Genomic DNA, 21,929 nt, shown 5'->3' with positions numbered 1-21,929 from the left:
GATGTTTTTTGAGCCGTTTGGGTTTTTTGGTGGTTTTTTTTTGGTGGGGTTCTGTTTTGGTTTTTCTGTTGGGTTTTTTTTTTGGTTGGTTGTTTTTTTGTGTGGTCTTTTTTATTTGTTTCTTTTTATTTCTTTTTAACTTCCCATCTCCTATATGTAGAATGTTAGAGTGTTATAGAAAAGCGAAAGTTGGTTTGATAGTTTTATCTAGAGATGTTTAAAACTCAATATTAGCAACTATTTATCGGTTTACCTACTGGCCTTAACTCAGGCTGATGTTTTTGTTCCTTTATCTAGAAGATTTGAAGGCTCTATTAAATTCTACGTATAGTTCCGATTTACATATTGATAGGGTTTTTTTTCTCTTGCTCTTGACAAAGCAATTTGAAATTTTATTAAAATAAGCTACCAACACTGCTGTGTCCTGTAATGATGATACTTTTATATATAAGTCAGAAAACAAAATTCTTCCTAATTAGTATTTCTGGATGCAATATGAACATTGCTTGTGTTTTTGAAGATCACAGTAATGGTCTTCTTCCATCTGAGTGATATTCAAGGAGATGTGATTGACCTAGAGTCCAATGACTGTGCCTAACTCATGGAGCCTACTTTCTGTTACTACAGCAAGAGAATAATACTATGTCTGCAAAAACCCTTCAAATATCATTGGAGGTGGGAGGTGTAAGGAATAAGAGATATTCTGGTGGTGGTTCTTTGGCTGTAGGATTAGTTCTCTTGCTTTAGGCAATACAGTAAGGTCTAAATGTTATTTAATTATGTAGAGCATACAATGCCAGCATTTTGGGAGAAGATTCTGACTATGTTGTGATGGGGAGAGAGGGGGTTGAACCCTAGGCAATGTGGTGCCATTGTGCTCAATATATTAGTGGGCCAAGCAAGGAAGAATGTGCTGTGTCAGGGAAAGCTTCTCACACAGGCAAACGCACACATACACATCTTGAAAGTTAATTGACACATGCTCCATTTAGCACTGCAGTGGTTTGGCACAGCTAAGCCACATAGGGGGAAGAATGCAGCACTCACTCTGACCGGTCCCAGCGTCAGGCTTTGGGTAATGGATTGGCGACAGCCTGCGCCACTCCCACCATGGGCACTCTGCTTCTGCAAGGTATTGGATCTCTGTGTAACCAATGTTCCCCCATTGTCTCTATCTGTGTGTGTGTGTGTGTGTGTGTAAGCCAAACAGCCACAGACTGACAGTCAAATCAGCCCACAATGGTATCGGGGTGCACCTTTACAAACACTTCAGATGTTCTTGTCCTGTCACTTGTTGATCCAAGGCCTGTACTGATGTTCATAACATTTTAACATAAGTGCAGATTACCAGAGGTGACATCATGGATAGTATGTTGTAATTCTGAAAATGGACGAGTAGAATAATTTTGTGTAACAGTGTAACTAGCTTTGTTTATATGATGCCTACATATGTAAAGATAATATGTTTGCCAAACTATAGGTGCGGGATTGGGCTTTTTATGGGAAGTCTTAGGCAAAAAATCATCATAGTTTGATAGTTTGTAATGAAATTCCATGCAATTGCCTTTGTGGTTAACCCTTATTCTTTTAAACAGCATTTACTGTTTGCAGTAATGCCGAAGTGTTTCAGTATAGCAGACACACTTGTGCTAAGTGTCTTTTCTCATCTTTTAGATCTGTTGAAAGTATTTGCCATCAGATAGAATGTGGATTATTAGTTCATTGGGGAAATCAGGGTACAGAAAAGTTAATTTAAAATGAAATAGTTGCTTTTCCGTAAGACAAGAAATACTGTGAAAGTTTACCAACAATCTTTGTTAAAAAGTGGTGTGTGTGCTTTGCAAAGAAATCATTTGTTCTGCCATAGTGAAGCTAATTATTCTCAACACACACTAGCTATGTCAAATTGCAAAACAAACACCAGCCTTTGTATGTTGTAGGAATTAAAACACCATCAGTTGAGTTAATGAAGAGCATACAATGAATATGATCTCATTTTTGCAATGCAGTTAAAGTGAAAGCCATTTAAAGAACTGTTGCAAAAATCATAATTTAGGAAGAAAACAAACAATAAAGCAAATGTTTACTATCTATTTTAATTACTTTCATTTTAGAGGTATGCATTAGGTTTATTTGTTGTTTGATTTCAAATTCTTTCTTTTAGTGGTTAAGAATACGGTGACTAACGGTCCATTCTGAAATCAAATGAATACAATCTTCTGTATTCCATTATACAAAGCCAGAGAAACTAATCTGGGATTGTTTCATTATTATATCATCTGAAGATTGCTACTTGAAATTACAGGTTAACATAAGGATGGGAAAGTCAAAGAGAATAGGAAACACAGAAGAGAAAGAAAATTCTTGCACTTTTTTTCAAATGGTGAAAGAAATGAGACTGGTTTTCTGAATTATGGTCTGAAGATGTGAATGCAATGAAAAATGCCATTCCCTATTCATATTTTAATTATTTTTCCTTTGTAGAATTGCTTACAGAGAGAGCATTACCAAAAATCTTTTCTGTAATAGATGATTTCCTTTAAGCTTTCCTAATGCTTGGTGAAAATAACAAGTTCTGCCCTGGCCAAAGACAGTAGCAATTTTATTTTTGCGTACATTTAAGAGTGATCACAAGACTAATTTTCCTCCTTTCCTCCAAAGATCCAAGGTATGTGGTTCTTCCCTTTGTCAAAACTATGTATGCACCTAGAAAACTTAGGACATGACGTCAGAGGTCTTGACTCTAAGAGAGGCTGGGAACACTCAGTGCACGTCACCAGTCCCTTCAGAACTGAAAATTATGTCTTAGGAGCTTAGGAGAACCCCTGCCAAACTGTCTATACCCAAATCAAGAATAATTTTTATTTAGAGATCAATGTAGTAAAATAACTCTATATAGTTAAATTTTACATTAAAAAAATTCCGATTCACAAGGTTGGCAATCAAGCAAGTATTTTTTTGGCTGCCAGTCAACCAGCTATTGACAGAGAGAGGGGATTTGGTGTAGGCATATCCCCTACATAAGTGTTTGATATAAAGAAGGGAGTTCTTTTCTGAATCCGATCAGAGTAATACTTTGCTATGGCAACCTGTAACTTTACAGGAGGTTAATTTATTGAATTGTACCCTACTTGAGCCTAAGTGAGGTGCAATTTGCCCTTCTATTCAGCAAGTTTTAGTATTTAGGATGTATTCCAGGGCTGTATAGTATTTAAACTCCTCCTGTAGATAAATGCATGTGCTACAATAAGATATGGGCAAACTTCTACATATGTTATGGTTATGACTGTATATCTGTAAGAAGAAGGAAAAAGTGAAATGATCTGGGGATTTAACATGCAGTTATCCTCCAGGGTCTCCAAAGCTCGTTGCTTACAATGGTTTTCTAGTAGCTTTGGAAGAAAGCAGAGTATATTTTTTGTTTTCTTCATCTTTCTTAATTTAGAATTCGGAATTATTTGGTTTCATAGTTGATACAAACATTACTAAAAATAGCTTTTGTAAATATTGAAAATACCTCCTAGAGTCACTATGTGTGATGGAGACATTAATGTTGGAGTGTGTGTAGAAGTGTCTGCAGGCAAGGGATGGAGTTTGGTCTAGTGGTGTGAGTACTTTAGCCACATATTACAAAAATGGACATTTTCCTTTCACTGTGTAGGATGTCTCAGAAGATTAAACTTCTACTTAGGTGTCAATGTATCAGCCAAACAACTGAAGTTAGGTGTGTTGTATCTGTATTTATATGTAGGTGCTGAGAGAATTTAAGCTGACCTAAATTGTGTTGTTATTTTGTTTGTAAGAGTGATAAATTCAATATATATGTTAAAAAGTATTAAGATGAAAGAATTACAAAATATTTTGTATCTTATTGATACATCTAGGAAACAGGTTCTTACGTAAAGTTTGACTTCAGCTTTATGCATGACATACCTTTTTTGCACTGGTAAAACATGTTTGTCCCTTTATCTGAACTCAGGTTGTTATTTTACCTGAACTCAGTGTCATTCAAACATTGCTATTGCGGTTTCAAAGTCATGCTTCATTTTTTTAGTACTCCTCACCCCACTTCATCTGTGTAAATTAAATTTCCTTGTCCCAGGGAAATCATGCTCCACTTATCTACCTGGATGGTAACAAATGAACTCGGTGCTCATCTAGAGACAACTGCTTTGCAAGTTTCTATACTATTTCAGTAATAGTACAATCACTGAGAAAACCCCTTCTTTTAATTTCGTCCATGTCATTTCTTCCTTCAGTGAGCAGTGTATTAAAGTAAGTTGTCATATATTCTACAGAGAGTATATAGATGCAACTGTCAGTTATTTTAGACCAAGGTTAGTTTTGAGTCTCACGGGAAAAACTTGTGGAAGTACTAGAGCTGCCACTAACAGTTAAATGGAAAGCTTATTCTCTCATTTTCAGATACGCAAGTATAATAGCAATTGGAGAAAACTGTCAATAATGTCCTTTGTCACCATAGGGAAGAACAACGGTGCCAATTTAATGAATTTTTTTCCTGTCCTGAAAGTGTCACATCGCCTTAAGCTTGGTTTGATCCCCCTAGTGAAGCTCTAATTTCAGTGTTAATGCTGATAATTTAGAGAAGATTTTTCAGCAGCACACAGAATGTGTTAAGTGCATTGTGCTCTGCATGCAGAAAATTCAGTTATATATGGTTGTGATGTTACCTGTTTCAGTGCTTAGATTTGGCTACTTACTTTCTGGTTGCCACAGAAATGTTGGTGCAGTGGAGCATAGGAGAGGAAGGTGCTGCAGCAGCAGAGGAGGAAGAAAAGTCAGCGCTTAGGAGAACGGGCGGTTTTAACACAACGCAGAGTTTTGGAATTAGTTGTCCATGTGGTTTGAAATGATTTCATGCTTTCATTAATAGGGGCTTAGATTTCATTAATTTTGTTGCCTCCTTATTTAGATTTATTCTTTACGTTGTAGTTTGCTACAGAGTTGACTTCAATGAGAATGACCTATAATTTTCAATAAGAAGATTGATCAACAGGAACAGATTTCCCTCCCACCCCCCCAGTTCAAGCACCTACCGTATAATGAAAGTACGACAGATGGAACACACTTTTGAATCTTTTGTATAAAATTAGAGAGTAAAGAATTTATCTGTGCTGTAACTTTATTTATAACCTAAGATTCTGCAAAATATGATTATTAATAATCTGATGTAGTTCTATCTTAGGGCTTGGTTAGTTAGCAAATCGCAGTTGAACCTTGGTTCAATATGGTTTAAATCTCACCTCATCTTACCCCATGTCAGAATGGTGTGAGATCCTTTAATCGGTTTCCTGAAGTTATACTCCTCTTGTTTATTGATCTGTTGAAGTCAGCACAAAACACACAGCTGTACTTTTGGCCAGCTAAGTTAGGGCTCTTAAGAAGTTAACAAATCATTAAAAGTTATTTCCAGCTATATTGTGTTTGTCACTACTACTGAGTCTATCCTTTTCTGGAAACCATTAAACATATTGGTTAAGTTAAAAAAACACCAATGAAACAACAACTGATTAAGAAAGCAGCCTTGTTTAATTTTCTTATTAATTTGTATTACTTAACTAATTTGAGAATTGATAACACAATGTTTGAGTGATTTATGGCTTGAAAAAGAAGACCAACATTTCCCTCCTTGAGAATGGAAATTGGCTTGTCAGGCATTTAGATGAAGAATGATCAATCAATAGGATTTTAATAAGGAGAAGGTTTAAAATTGACTGAAGGTGGCTTTTGTTTAAAGGTGATTTGGTATGTGCAAATTACTAAGCTCTCCCTGGAGAGGATTTTCAAAGGCAATAATGGGCACTGATTTTCTTTGTTTATTCCATTCTCTTTCTGCTCCCCTTGCCAGGGATTTCAATGCTTACCTCTTCATTGTGTCTTTGAAACCTCACTGCCTGCTTTTCAGGTTCTGTGAATTATTCTACTTATTTGCATTAACAGCTGTCAGTTTTAACTGTTATTATTCTCCAGTGAGCATGTTGTCTAGGTAAACTTATTATTTTCAGCAGACGTTCATGTTAAGCGTAGGGTCTAGCTTTTCCCATTAATGTTAGAAACAGAAATTTCAAAAGTATATGCACACATTGGAGGAACAGAGTTGACTTGGAAAGTCCCATTAAAATCCTGCCTTTTGGTTTCCTGTCAGAAAATCCAATATAGTGGGCTGGGTGAGAGAAAACTAGCTCTACGGGGAATTATGGTCACTTTGGTTGGTTTGTTTTCTCCATTAGTGAAGTCTGTATTGGACTTTCTGAAAGTGAGGCAACCGAAGTTAGATAAAAAACAACTCCATTCTTTGTGCCGTCTTAATTACATAGGTACACATGCTGTAGATACATGCCAAATGTGTTAAAAGAGCAAATAGTAAACAGAACACCCACAGAAATTCTGGTTGTCACTACTTCATCACAGTATTTTTTTCCCCACTTAGGTTTCTTACCCTGATTTCAGTCGGTTCTCTCAGCTTTTCCTATCGTTTACTCTTTCCCATGCTTTCTATCCTAGTGACTTAGAGGCTGGCTTTATGTTCCAGCCTCACTTTTGTACTCAATCTTAGTTTTTGTCCCCTTCAGCGCCCTCTAAGCAAGTGCATACTGGTACCACAATTTCAGAAGAGGTTCTAATTGTGTGCAGACTTCTTTTCAGAGGTTATAATGAAAAGCGCACACTGATTGCTCCCAATGGAAGCAAAGTTTGAGTTTCTTCCCCAAAGCAGAGGTTACCAAAAGCTTTTAAGTGAAAAATTCACTGCTTCCCTCATGCACATATTTTTTCCCTTTTTTATTAACACGAAAAAGTAATGATTGTCTCTTTTCTTCATTGAAATGACTGGGACCAGGATGGAGATAATTTTGATATGTTTTTCTCTTTCTTGTCTTTGGCTTTCTGTATAAAGTTACTATGAAACTGTAAATATGGCAGTCTTAAGAAACCGAAAAGTGTAATTGAGTCAGAGTAGTGATGCAGACCTCGCTACAAACTCTAAATGTAATTAGTATTCTGCTTGTGAATTTTGTGTGTGCTTAGAATTATGCTGTGTGTATAGTCTCTGGAAGAGAAATTTCAAATACAAGGACATACTCCATTCACTTCTGAATATGTGAACGTGCTCAAAACCTCTTTCATGCAAGCTGGTGTATCAATGCTTTCCAACAAAAAGCGCATACTGTATCTTCCTGCTATATAGCAAGTTCCACCAGAGGCTACTAAACACATCTCTGAATTGAAGAGAAAAGGTTGAGAGCTTGAATTCTCAATAGAGATGACACTTCCTGATAGGGAACTGTCACAGACACTTTTGCAGCCAGTTCTGATCTTTGGAAAGGTTCTGCTTCCAAAGGTCAGCTGTTGGAGCCAATATAATCTGGGCAGAAAGGAGAGTGTTCATTCATAGAGTTTAAAGCCAGAAGGTAGAATTAGCTGATTTAATCTGACCTTCTGCAGTTCTATGGCCGCTACATCAGGTAGCTTGATCCAAAGCTAGGTAGGTTCCTTGATAAAGTCATTAACTTCTTGAATTCCTCCAGTTTTATCTTTCAGCAAGCAATTTTCGATACACCTGCTGGTGGCACATCAACGTGCCCTTCTTACAAAGAATACTTTCTTTCTGTGAATGTTCCATGCCGGGGATGTTGATTGTTACCTACAAAGCCTACAAAGAATGCAACAGCCAGCTGTTAAACCAAACTGAGAGAACTACTGAAATAGTGCAGTACAGGAGGAAAAAAAAAAAAGAAAAAAGAAAAAGGAAAAGAAAGGCTAAATTAATTATCTTTTGTTTTGCAACTGAAACCCCCACCCCTTACCCATGGAAGAATTGTTAGGAAAATTTCTAGATTTAAACTACATTAAAAAAGAAACAAACAACCACCACACACACATCCCAATATAATCAAACTACAAAATCTTCAAAAAATGAGAAATCTGTTCAAGAATTACTAACTTACCATAGTAAAAGCAGAAAGTCAGAACTAGATGACTAGTTCTGCTGCTCATGCATTCATGCAAGCAGGATCTTTATTCACTTTCCAAAAATAACTTTTTCTTTTTGCAAAGATTTTCAAAGGAATAGAGAAGCACTGAAGAGTTTAAGTATACATTATTAACATATTCTAGGGATTTTGTACATGTAGTGCTTTCTTACTTCCACACAGTTCACATGCATAACTCCTCAAGTTCATGATTTGTCCTCCAAATCCATGATCCAAAAAAATGATATAAATTTAACGAACAGGCACTGTGATACTTCTAATGTTTGCAAAAACAGTTACTCTGGCAAACCCAAAAATAACTGTACTACTTATACGAAAGAGGCATAAATTTGCTGGGTTGCTTTCTTTGTTTGTTTCTTTGTTTTTTTAAATTACAATTTTGAAAAGCGTATGTGACATAATATCACTCCTTGAAAGGACAAAATCAAGGTCTCTTACCTGCTATGAAAGAATGAGAGCAATCCATACATAGCGTATTGTGACATGGTCGAGTGTGACACCTAGAGGCCATATGTTTAGGATCCCTAAATAATAACTTTTTTCAGCTGCAAGTTTTGCACAGCGCATTTAATTTTGGATTTAAGGAATGGAGCTGCCAGATTTTGAGAGGTGAAGTATATTGCAACATATTCATATTTTTATTCAGATTGTTCATGTTAAGGATTTTTTTGTGGCTTCCGTGACGAGGCTCCCTAGCATTGATACGAATGAAAATAATAGACCATTACTGACTGTGGTGAGGAGTGCTCAGTGCTCTGCAGAAAAGCAAAGCCTAAAAGAGCTCTGTACAGCTTATTCTAGCCTGGAGTTCACAAAAACTAATAAAATTCTTGCAGGCCCCATCTCAAGAGAAACCTTATGATATACTTGCATCTGTAGTAAAATATCTGCAGGAAAGTCAGGCTCTCACAAAATGCAGAGCTAGAAGTTTTGGCCCGTGAGCTTATGTCAGGGAATAAAGAGAACAAAAGCTTTTTTGAGCTGTCGTGTGGATTGTTTAGATCACGCACCTTGCAAAACAAATGTCCATGTAAAGAAACACACGACACCTTCCTAACTTCCCCTCTAAAAGTTAGGGGTGCAACCAATACCGCTGCATCCCATACAGGTGATATATCCAAGGGCATCCTAATATGGTGACTGAACCAGATCGACTCATTATAGCTCTAGAGCTCTTTTCATCGAGATAGTTGACTTATTTGTCTATGGCAGCACCTATCATTTTCATACCTAATTGAAGGGAAAAAGTCTTGGAGATAAATCAAATGAGCAGAGTTCACATGAGGAGGACACTGAATTTTCTACACAAGAGAGAAAACACTTTTCATTCTTTAGAATTTGGGTGATTTTTGTGGTATTCTTGTACTCACACAGCACAGATGGTTTAGGGCGGTACAGCTGTAGAGTTTGTGAAACATCTTTTATAGATCTAGAAAAGTGGACTGAAACTTCGCTAAGGATTTCTGGCTTAACCAGGCCATGAAACTGAAGGTGGAAAAAGTCAGGCTGGGCACAACTCTTCATTGAGTATTGCTGACTCTAGAAAAAAATGTGCTGTATATATGTTGTAGTCTCTGCACATTCTTTGACTTTACTATATGTAGATATAAAACATATTCAGGATAGAAGATAATATGATCCTGAAGTTTTTATTCATGGCATTTCAGAAACAGAGAAGGGTGCTAGCATGGGACTGCCTGGTAGCAGAGGAATGCCAGCAGGGTGATTCTATTTGGCAGGCAGCTTTTCATACCCAGCGGCTAAGAAATGTATATCTTGTTCTCATTTCTCTTTCTACTAAATACAAGATATTGCGTGTTTGTTTTGTCATCCTCTAGCTGTTTAATGCTAGGAAACACGAACAAAGTAATTCCACAACTTCATGGTTAACTCTACCTCATTTTCATAAAGGTCTTTGAGGTTAGTTGTATTTTTTTCCTAGAAAACAAAAAGGTACTAACTTGTCAATCACTTGTGAGAGCAGTTTACAGACTCCACATAGCTGCTGTGCTTCAAATAAATAATTGTATCTGAATAGAGGTCTACTGAGACTCATATGTTGGTGCTCCAAGGTACAGCTCAGGTACTATTATGTTAGTGACACAGATGCTCATGTTGATTGTAGTTTATTTCTTTGCTTTGTCTAGAGGTTTCTTCTCAGAGGTACTTAACCATTTCTTTGGGAATGTCTAGGCCATAAACAACTGATAGATTATGATAACTAGGTGTGTATTAGAAGATGGATTGCCATCATGGGCTGGAAATAGTGGCTGCACTGTCAACTGGGAGGGAGGTCACCATAGCAAATAGGAAGAGGGTAAGAGAATATGGGATACACTGGGGTGGATAAGGCTAACAGCAGCTCTCCAGGTAAGGTGTGCTGATAGCAGCTGAAATTTGCAATCAGGATATATTGCCTTCTGTGTCTGAAGCCTAACTCCTGCAGTTAGGATGGTGTGGGTGTCTCTCTCTGAAGGCATCAGCCTACTCTTTGGCCTGTGCTTTCATTGGCTTTTCCCTGCCCTGATCAATAGAAGTTAAGTGTATGTACTGCAGAAATGATCTAGTGTTTGCCAAAAACAGTGACTCAGGAATCCTTATTTTTTTCCCAGACACACAAATACATTTGCATAATAAATATCTCCTCCATTCTGTCTTTGTGACATATTTCTGAATGCTTTTAAATACATCGTAGCTTCTTAGCAAAAAAGAAAAGAAAAGAAAAAGTGAAATTATTATTTCATGGTTCATTGATTTTTGACAGGAAAAATGGTACAACCATAAAAAGTGGTGTGAAGTTATTTTGTTTTAATGGTCTCTGTTTTAGTGAAGTTTTAAAGGTATGTGGTCCAATAGTTGCACAAATATAAGGAAATATTTGAGCGCTTGTGTATGTGTGCTCACCCTCTTTCATGATATTGCTTTGTTCTGCTGTCAAAAACCACTTTGATTCATTGTGCCAACTACATGGATGATCTGTTCCCTGATGATGTTTCTGGATGATCTGAGTCACGTACAAAATATTTTCAGAGCCTTTCTTTATGCATTCATAAAAATTCTAAGTAGAATCCATTGTATTGAATAACTCTGGTGCCTTTTCCCCTACTCACTGTATAAACTTGATTTTTCCCCTCATGCATAGCTCCAACTAAAAAGCCAGTATTGTTACTCTTAATTTTTCAAAAGAATGTATAAGATCTATATGTTTTATTTGAACTATTCAAGTCACTAAAGCTATTGCCACAGACTTCCTGATGACCTTAAAACTTTTTTAAGCCCTTAAATTCTCAGTCTTATTTTGCATAAATTATGAAGCTGGCATTATTTTTCTTAGGTCAAATATTCTCAGGTCCCTCTACATAGCGTGCAAAATAATGTGCATGTAACTAACTTAACCCCAAATTTACCAGTGAAATTGCTGTAATTGTATAAACTCAGACAACGTTTTGATTTGGAGCAGTATTCTGTCCAGTTCAACAAAGCAAAAGCTGACGGGGTTTCCATGCTTCCTAAAGTGAATACAGCTTGATGTAGCGGTGAATAAAATGTATTTCCAGAAGCGCTTTAACTGAGGCTACAAGTTTCTGCATCAGGATGCTATAAATTTGTTAAGATCATGGCTTTCTATGTATCCCTTATCAACCTATAATCTCCTGATTGTTGCCTGTTTTTCAACAGCTGAGGAACAGTAATCCACACTTGCTTATCTCTCTTAATCACAGCCTCACGGTGCTAGAGCTCCCTGAGCCTTTAATTCCCTCTTAGAGGCGTAACAGAGTGGAAAGTAAACAAAGACGAATTTGCAACCTTCAACATTGCTAATTTGCTCTGATGTCAGAATATTTAAACAGGCAAAGACTTGGGAATTATTTGATCACGGCTGATTTTAATCTAATGCATGTGAAAAGGCTGAGACTGGGAAGGTTGTGCAAAATGACAGGCGTCCCAAGAGAGGTTGACTGAAGGTTTCTTCTTTAAACAACAATAGCTCCATCATTTTCAAACTCTGCGTCCTGTGTTCCTACTGTGTGTTTTTGTAGCTGTTTTCATTTTTAATGAAACTTTTTGAATAAGATAGCAGTTTTTCTTGAAAATTCTTCATTTGCTTCCCAGTTTATAGGTGTCCGAAACCCGATCTTTAGGCTTTTTATTGCATCTGTTCGCTGGGTAGTGGGTGGGAGAGATAAAGATCCCTATTTAAAAAGCTTTGTCTCTCTCCACGTTTTTGTATCATCATGACAGCCTAATGCATCCTGAATACTTTCGTATGTAGAAGTCAGTGTATGTTTTAAAAATGATTGATGACTTGATCCTCAAATTATTTTAAATTACACAGTTGACATTTATGCATGTATATATGTGTACATACTTGCTGGATAGGACAGAATGTTATCTTGCGTTATATATTACCTGCACACTTCATCTACCATGGAGGTGATGTGCTTACACATACATACACGTTATCGTATACATATATTTGTCTCTCCTCACAGCAGATAACTACATGTTATTACCTGAAACAGATATGATAAATACACAAGGCAAGTTAGTGGTTAGTGTGTTTTTATTTTTTTTCTGCATTTTCTTCCATTTTCCCTCATAAGGTCTTAAATGTCTATTTAACAAATGTGTAATCACTTATTTTTTGTTGTTTGTTACCAAATGGTTAATGCAGCGTACATATTGTTATCAGGACAAATGTCTGATGCTCTCTTAATGAATCTGTGTCATTCTAGTTACATCTGTTCTGCTCCTATGACTTGTGCTTCTGAAGCGCATCTGATGATGATTTCTTCTTTTCTTCTTAGTATGTGTCATTTGGGATATTCCGGGGAGAGACGTGTCTGGGAAGCCAGCCTTTTGCAGTCACTCTCTGCGTCGAGATTACAGCATTGAGCTATTTGTGTTTCTCCTCATCCCTGTTTCTCTCTGTCTCTCACTCTCTCCAGCTGGTGTAAATGACTGCTGCTGCCTCCCAGAGCAAGATAACCTGCTCAGTCAGCTGGAGCCCCCTGCGGACAGCTGTCTCGCTTTTAGCTGATGGAAACCTGCTACTAACCGCTGAATGGAAGAGTGTGGAGCAGCAACCATACTAGCAGCCGCCGCCACCGCCGCTGCAGCAGCAGCAAGAGCGAGCAAGGACTCTATTGTTCCCTGGTGTTAAACAGTTTTTCCTTTTCAACTGCCATGCACAATAGCGGGAGAGAGGTTTCCAGCCCCCTTCTCCCCGCCAAGAAATTCTGAAGAGGGGAATATTGTTTGCAAGAAGGTTTCGTGGTCGTGCTGCCGGTTTTGGAGGCGGCAGCAGGCTGCTGGAGGCATGGGGTTGAGCGAGGGGAGCGCTGCTTTCTGCCGTGGTCCAGGGGTTTCCGCCGTGCCAGCCCGGTGCGTGGGAGTTCTTGTGCTGCTGCTGCTGCTGGGAATCTGGGACGCTCGTGCACAAAGTGAATTTCAAACTTCATCGGTGTATTTGTGGAAGACCGGTAAGTAAGGAAGCTATGTTAACACCACAGCAGCGTATTTATTTTTTGTTGTAAGTAATAGCCTTTTTGTGCGCTTTGTGTATGCGGAGAGAGAAAGTTAAATCTCAATTACGAATGTTTACTTGCAGGATTATACGAAAAAAAAATAAAAATAGGTCATCTTCCATGATTCCACCAGTCAGGCAAATATGGCAATTAAAAAAAGCCACATTTGTGACTCTGTGGCAAAATTACTGGAATCTTTCATGTATTTTCTGCGACTTCTGAGGTTTTTAATTTTGTTCAGTAGCTCTGTGTTGTAGGTAAATAGCAAAGGTCAGGGCGTTAGTGCCTGTCCACAATGGGAAGGAACGTTTGTTACAATTGGAGTCAGCAACGTTAACAGTGCTCTAAAAATATTGACTTTTCACAAAGAAAGATGTAATTCAGCATGTCTAATCTTTGTGCTCTGTGCTGACATGTAATATATTCAGCGTGGTAATTGATGGGGAGTTGGGTTTGTTAAATTTAGGTTTGTTGCACAGTATATAGGACACGTGAAAGCTAATGATGGATTAGGTGAAATAATCCAAGTGATGCCAGATCTCATAACCAAAGAGCCGCAGACAAATAGGCTATGTGGATTCAGCACCACACTAGATAGATAATTTCCTCTACTTTGATACTAATGAGTTACGTGTCTGTTTTAAAGATTGCATAGTCATAACAGTGTTCCAACCTCAACTTTGCATTAAAAATCAGTGGGGAATTTTCCTGTGTCTATTAATACATTACATTAATTCAGAATTTTATCAGTGATGAATATGTACATTTTAGTTGTCTAGTACAGTTGTAGTTTCTATGTAAGTAGAGTCTCCTTTAGGAAATGTAAGAATTTCAAGCCAGTAAATATTTCACATTGGCTTTGGCAGTTGGCTTTCTTCCCTGTATGTTGCCAGGAATAAAACAATCCAAAAAGTAGTAGATTGGTATAAAAATTGCTTTTCCGTTAAAGGATAATATAGTAGTAAGGGAGAGTGCAAATTAATCATTTGTCTGAAAAACAACTTTGAGAAGACAGTCTCTTTCCTGGATGGAGGGCCCCAGCCTTCTGCCACAGAAGCAGATCAATTTACAATTACAGTGATATCCTGAATTTTTTAAGAGGCTCCATCTATCCAGCAGCTCAGGGAGGAGATTAAAAGGAAATTCATTTAAACAAGAAGACAAGCTTTCCAATAACGCTAGAAAGAGAAGTCTGAAGAACGGAAAATCCTTTGCAACTTTCACTTCTGACTGAAAGATGGATCGCACAATGACAGTGTCCTTTTTTTTTTTGACCCACTGACAAATTCAAAACATAGTTTTCAGTCCCATTACAGATTTGTATATGTTTAGCACACACTTAAAAAAAAAAAGAAGATAAAATACATGCACAGGTTTATGCAAAAGCACAATGATAGTATAGCATTTTCATAAAGCATTTTACATTTACGCTAAGTTGCTAGGCATCAGTGGATTAAACTCTCCAGCATTTTATTTTGTCTCCATTGAACAGTTTAATGGATCGTATTTAAAAATGTTAAAATAGTAACAAAGGTTGAAAATGATAACTGTAGTCAACTAATACAAACATGCACTGTCAGTTTGCGATGAACTTAAATCCACTTACTTTGCATATAGTACACGTGCTCTGAAGTCATGTCAGCTAAACCAGCTCAAGGAAACTGGGCGGCTTTTGTTTTCTCCCTTCCTGGCAAAGACCACTCTTAAGGAACTTTTGTTTAGAACAGGTATGATCTAATTACGTGGCCTGATGAAGAGCCAGCTCTTCCCTTCGGCTTTTATTCTGTGACCTCTCTCCTCTGTTTTGCCTGCAATAAGAAATAAGATGAGCATGTTCACTGTGCAGTTTCTAATATTACAATGTCAGCGATTTGATAATAACATGATGAAAAACAAGTCAGAAAGACTCTTTTCAAACAATGAAGGGCAAGATTCAGTGAATAAGGTAGTGCATCTGCGTTTGGCTTCTAATTAAATCTTCGCACACACGTTTTATTGAGTTTTTCTGTTTTCCCCCTCCTCTTTGTGGGAGGTTCTAGAAAGTGAACTAGGAGAATCTCTGGTCAGTGATCTGAAGGGATAGCTAGTATGGGGCGTATACAGTCCAGCTGAAGTATCAGAGGGACTAATAAAATTGAACAGGTAATGAGCCCTTCCAACTCAGATGGTATTTTGCTTTTCCTTCTGTGAAAGAAACTGGTCAAGGGAATGTGTGGCTAAGACTGCGTGTCAAGGAAATCAGCTTGATTATATGCCTTTTGGGACTTGTTATATCCATTTTTTGAGAAACATGCTTTTTTTGTATTGAATTTAGTCTGGCATCAGTTTTTGTAAATGTTTTTCATGACTTGCATGTGTCTGATTTTTATTTCTAAAGATTTTTGAAGTAAGTCTTGGTGTGCGCTACTCCATGTCTTCTATACTGGTTTACTGCGTTGTGCATGCCCTGGAGAATAATCTGCAAGAGTTATGAGGTCTGAGTTGAGGCATTCTTTGTCTTATAAAATAACAGTTTTGGTATCTGGTACAGTTTCCTTATACTTTCTTTTTTTGAAGGGTTGTTGTTTTGTTTTATAAGGTTTGGGGTTTTTTTGTTGTTGTTTTGGGAGGAGGTGGGGGGAGGGAGCTTTCATCTGGTTCATCTTCCAACAGCTGTGAAAATGTCTCGGGGGTCATGAACTTTCCTGTCTACCGCCATCCTCCTGTGTACTACCATAAAAATCTGAAGCGTCTGTAATACTCAGGTTAACCATTCTGGGGTTTAATTATCTTTGATTTAGCATGAACAATGTTGTGAACAACCTGCTCTGGGCAGGTAGCTTGGACTAAATGATTTCCAGAGGTCCCTTCTAATCTCCACCTTCCTGTGGTATGGACGCCATCACTAAGTTATTTTTGCTTTTCCAACTGAAACTGCTTTGAAGTTTTGGTTTTTGTAACTTTTTTGATCTCTTGTGAGAATGGATGTTTGCTGTTGCAGATTTATGCTACAATTATGATGTTTTCAGTGTTTTGAGTGGCATTTAGATGAACGTAGTTGATCATAGTTACTAGTCTTTAAACTAGGTTTCTCGCAAAACATTCTCATTCCGTGCCATGCAGACATGGTGTGTACATTTTTTTCAGATCCAAATACACAGCTCACTAATTTTGTGTGGTCACTGGGAAAGTCCATCTGGTTTCTTTAACATAAACTAAAGCAAAGTCTCTACCTGTGCAGAATACCTTCACAGGAGAGTGATGAAACAGCTAGGTTCCCAGAGTTGAGTCATGGTGTCTGTCTGCTTGATGATTTGAGGCAGAGAACAGCAACTCGTAGAACAGATATTGTGGTATTAAGGGGTGGTGATTCCACTGGTGTGAGGTGGACACACACTGCTGAGCACTGGACTTTTGAAGTTGAAAGAATTTTTGAATTACCTGTTTTGTTCATCAGTAATTGCCCTTCTCTAAGTCTACAGTCTTTATTTGCTATGAATAGGTGTTTGGTTCAGGTTCTACGCTCCTACACTGAACTTCTGTGAGTTCCTGAAATGTTTTAAGTTTCATTCATATTCTACCTTAACTGTTATGAAGCCTTAATGAATTGTTTCTGTATATGCATAAAAAAAAAATTAGTAATTCTATGCTACAATTCAGTAAAATCTCCTTTTGTGTTAACTTTTGCTAAATGTTATTGTCCAGTTTCTTTTATGTTTAAAGTTAAATTTTCATATTCCAGAATGTATCATAATCTTCTTTATACTCCCCACCATAGGCTAAGATTTTGATATATCTCTAAGTTTTGCAGTAAACAATGTGAGGATTGCTGATTCATAAATGAAGACTGCCATACAGCTATCACTCTTCCAAAACAAGAAGATGCATATTTTTCTTGTTCTGTCATTTTGTGATGCAAGCCACATAGGTACCATTTCTATATACAACTGACTAAGCCTAGGTATTTCTTACCACGTCAGAACTCTCCTTTACTTCTTTCTACGCTGTGCTTCATTTGTTTTTGTTAAATCAACCGACATGGTGATGTGTGATGTGCTGTCAGTGTTGGGTGCAATGCCTGCCTACAGTTACTAATATAATTACTGAAGAGCTGCACAAAATCACAAAGGTTCGATCACGCTCTAAAATTGCTTCTTCTGACAGTTTGAAGTAATGCACATTATACTCTTGAAGTGGAAGATGCAACATTGGATTGATATCTCTGGAACGAAAAAAAAAAAAAAAGCCATAAGAAAAAATCTGGGAGGCAGTGCCTTTACCATCATTATCTGTTTTAAAGACTATTGATCAGATCTCAGATAGTATAGATTGGTATAACTCTGCTGAGTTATTTGAGCTATCTGCAATTGTGTGATACCAAGACTTGGTCGTCTGTATAACAGCTGCTGTTGGACGTTTTCCCCTTCTTTCTAACAAAGGTAGAACTTGAAATAGACTATCTGTAGGTAACCGTGCCTTTTTAAAATTAAAAGGAAGAATTCTTCGTTTTCTGAAGAGAACACTTAAATACCTTTATTTTTATGCTTATGCTGTGTCTCAGTATGTGAGAATTGGTCCTTAGGTAATAATTTGTGCAATGTTTGAGGCAGTGGAGAATCAGAGGAAAGGCAATAATGTGGGTGTAGGAAACATACAGGAAATCGCATGTGCTCCTGGGGTTATGGAGGTACAGTGTCAAATTAGTGTGCCAAGTGGTTTCCAGTGGCACCAGAGAGATGTTGGAAGCTCTGCAAGAGCTCTCCTTAACCTCTTTCTGAGCTTTTTTTCAGGCAGTAGCATCTCTCCTTTACTCTTTCTAGTTCCATCCTCTTGGAAAGATGACTGCCCAAGGGCCTCCTACTTCACCTGAACAGTCTATGAACAAATCTTTCTCTTGTTTCAACATGTTACTGTGGGACTTTTTAACCACATCATGCTTCTTTGCTACTTGATAAGAACTTGGGTCTCAAAACCCCTCTAGTTTTTAACCTCTTGGTTTCCCACTTACCCACGAAGTAGGACAAACACAACCTCTGTACCATCATGCATCCTTGTCAGGTTTTACAGTTTTACACATTCCAAGGCCCAACTCTATTTTAAAAAGAGTTTGATGCCTCAAATGGCATTGGAGAGAGGAGGGTTTCCAACACTTTGTCTGAAATTCCTCATCTAACGCCTTTGGTGGCTAACAAACATAAAAACACTGAATAAAATGTCCTTATTTTATTTTCCCTGTGTATGTCCCTATGACTGCCCTTCTTTTCGCAGGACTGAGTGTTCCTATCTCGTATTAGTGCCTGAGGGGGGCAGAAGTCCTTCCTAGGACCAGCAGTCCAGCAGGCTTTTCAAAATGTGCCTAAATACATGACAGGAATGATCACAAGGGAAGAGGGACAGATAAAAATTACCTAATCATCCCTCTGATTAAAGCAGTTACCTTTTAAAGGTTGTGTCAGCTTGTTTGTTGAAGCTGTTCCATCCTATAGCAGAAAATTCCCGATTTGTTTCAGTACTTGGCTTTTTTTCCAAAACCAGAGTAAAGAATTTTTGCAGTAATCGCAACTTGAGACTAGAGACAGATAAGCCTATGTCAGTAAATAGAAAACTCCCGATTTTAAAGAGATTATGAAGAAATGATCTGAAGAGGCGGATTAGATGTGAAGACCGAGGGGAAAATGCTAAATGAGAAAAGATGTTTTAACTTGAGGCCTGACGGACAGGAAGGGAATTCACATGTGATGATGAAAGAGGGCAATGAGGACCTCTTCAAGGGAAAATCTACCTACACATCCTTGAGGAGGGAGAGGTCAAAATTTTTGAATTGTCAATGTAAAAGGTGTTTATCAGGATTCACCTTTTTCATTCTCAGGTCTTTAGTTCCAGAATAAGATAAAAGGGATATTAGTAAAAGCTGCATTTCTTCAGCTTTCCAAAGAAAAAACCTAGTCAAGCAAAATGTGATAAAGATGCTTTACAGTTATCTCATTGATTTAAAATATAAATGATCCTCCAGGACTGAACGTGGTTAAGTGTTGGTCACATACACCCTGTATAAATTTATATTAATTAGAGTTAGAATGTATCACTTCTATTGCATTCTGTAATGTGCATCTAAGCAACCACGCTGTTGACTGTCTGTTTCCTAGTTAAATCTGACTTTTATGTAGTCAAATGGGGCTTGTCTATCTATGACTTGAATAAGGAAATATTCATTTTCATTAGGCACGTTCATCACTCTTGCTCTTCGCCCTCATCTATAAAATGTCCTTTCAGATTTCTTTATTCAACAGATATTGTGCAAGGCAAGTATTAAGTCTTCCATGAACACAAAAGGTTTTTAGTGCAGCCTGGCAACAAAACATTTGGCAGAGATGCAGAAAATGGTTGCTTTAAGGAAATTACTTATAAATGTTTTTTACTAATGTGTCTCCTTATTTAACAAAGTCAGAGTAAATATTTAAATGTTTGGAGAAAAATGTTGTGCTGCTGAAATTCTTTTTCTTGTGCAGCTACATTGCCAAATCTGAGATAGGAAAATAGGAAGAAGGGGGGGGCTGATAAGCCTCTAGTTAAGATAAAATATACTCTGGGCTAATGGTTGACTTCACTTGTAGGATAGCATTTTGAAGCTGTCAGAAGAGTGGAAAATGGTAGTTGATCATGTTGTACTGGTAGCTGAGAATGTCTGGATTGTTTTTAGCAAGTGCCCTGGAGTGCTTATGCTAACTGGATCAGCTGAATCCCTCAGTTTATAGGCATACTGGAATAAGAGAATGTCACAAAAGCTGTGGGTTGTTTTGCTCTGTAGGCTGGCTGCTCCGGTGTTGGATTAATTCTGTTTATTAATATCTTATAGACCAGGGTTTTATTTTACAGTTCCCAACTCCATCTGATGTTTATATCTTTTATCGTGTTCATCCACTCAGTTGTTCAGATGTCACAACCATGTATCTTTTAACACAATAACTCCAGATTTAATAGAAAGCCCAATTCCCATAATATAAAGGCTAATACTCTCAAACACAAGTGTAAATAAAATTGCACACCAAACTACATGCTGCAGCTGAGAAAGTAATGTCTGGGGTTTAGGACACTACGCATATTTACTCTGTTTATTGAAGGTTCTTTGATGCATTCACATCTTTATATGTCTTTTTTTTTCTTTTCGTATATTCCTCTATGATCTGTTTTCTGTCCACCGACAAGGCCTCTCCGTGTAAGAGGGCTGGGAGACCCCTTTTTGGATGTATGTGCAGTCAAAAAATCTCTGTTTCTGTTTCTTAGATTGGTGAAGCTGAAAAAAAGTGGTGGGTTCCTTAGGTGGGTAAAGATCTGTTTAAGTTCAGACTGATAGAAGCTGAAGATCCGATTGTTTGGTGTGGACCCGCAAAGGAGACAATGGTCTGGCAGAGCCCACAGTTGGAGATAGCAGTAGCATTAACTTGGGATTTTATTTGTGGACTTCTTTTTTCTTTTTATGTCTATTTCTGTGTAGTGAGGCAGTAAAAACATATGGAGTTACTAAAATGATGGAATAATTAGGTGAGAGAAACATGTCTAGAAACCCTAAAGAATGACATTATTTGGTAAACTTCCCTGAGTAAAGACAATTAAAATAACTTTATTGTATTGCATATTAAATCTCAGTCAAACCAAATTTAATGTAAGCAGTCTTGCTACCACTAACACAAATTAATCTCCCCTAGAAATCCCATTATTTACAACACCCATATGAATGCTGTACATTGTTAAATGTACCAGCGTCTGGATTTCACACAAAATCTAAGACAGTTATTGTAGCAATCAGCACGTTCTCAGCATTAATTAGCACTGTGCATTTTGGTGTGGCTGACATTTCTGGAAGTTGTCAGTAGACCACAGTAGCTGTTCTTTTTGAAGTAATTTTCGGTATTTTGTGAGCATTGCCAAGATTTTTTTTGGTGATTTTATGTCTGTGGAATAGAGAAGAAAAATATGGTCTATTTGCACGGATTCAGGGAAGGAGTGGCATTAGATGTAGCCCTTATTGACTGGACCAAGTTGAAATTTCTCCTGTGATCCCTAGTGCACAGTGTTGCAGGTAACACAGCAAACTTTCAAATGTCCAAATACTGGTAAGAGTTTTCCACAGGTATTTTGAGAGGGACAGAGAGAGATAATAAGTAACTGTTTTGTGTAGACTGTTTATATTGCATAAAGTGAGTTTGAGGATATTAATTGGAAATGGTTTCTGATGTAGTGAGACATACTTAAACATTTTAAAGATTGATGACATCTGCTAATCCAATGAGAAATTTCTTAATGAGACACATTATTACCTTCTACCTCCTGTATTAGGCAAAATGAAATGTTTATATTAGTGAACAACAATATAACTCTCCTTATGTGTGCTGGGGAATAGCTATTTTAC

At 37.5% G+C, this 21,929-nt stretch overlaps 1 protein-coding gene across 1 annotated transcript in view; it reads left to right on the top strand.

Annotated features, from left to right (window-relative positions):
* Positions 1–21,929, top strand: part of THSD7A (thrombospondin type 1 domain containing 7A) — a 327,266-nt gene that overhangs the window by 95,095 nt on the left and 210,242 nt on the right. The window contains exon 10 of the mRNA XM_074574765.1: positions 12,962–13,495. Coding sequence (XP_074430866.1) covers positions 13,333–13,495 — 163 coding nt within the window. The 5' untranslated portion in view covers positions 12,962–13,332. The remainder of the gene's footprint in view (positions 1–12,961; positions 13,496–21,929) is intronic.

Source organism: Larus michahellis, chromosome 2, assembly GCF_964199755.1.
Source record: "Larus michahellis chromosome 2, bLarMic1.1, whole genome shotgun sequence".
In the NCBI taxonomy this organism is placed as follows: Eukaryota; Metazoa; Chordata; class Aves; order Charadriiformes; family Laridae; genus Larus; species Larus michahellis.
This window is presented reverse-complemented; position numbering and strand designations above follow the sequence as displayed.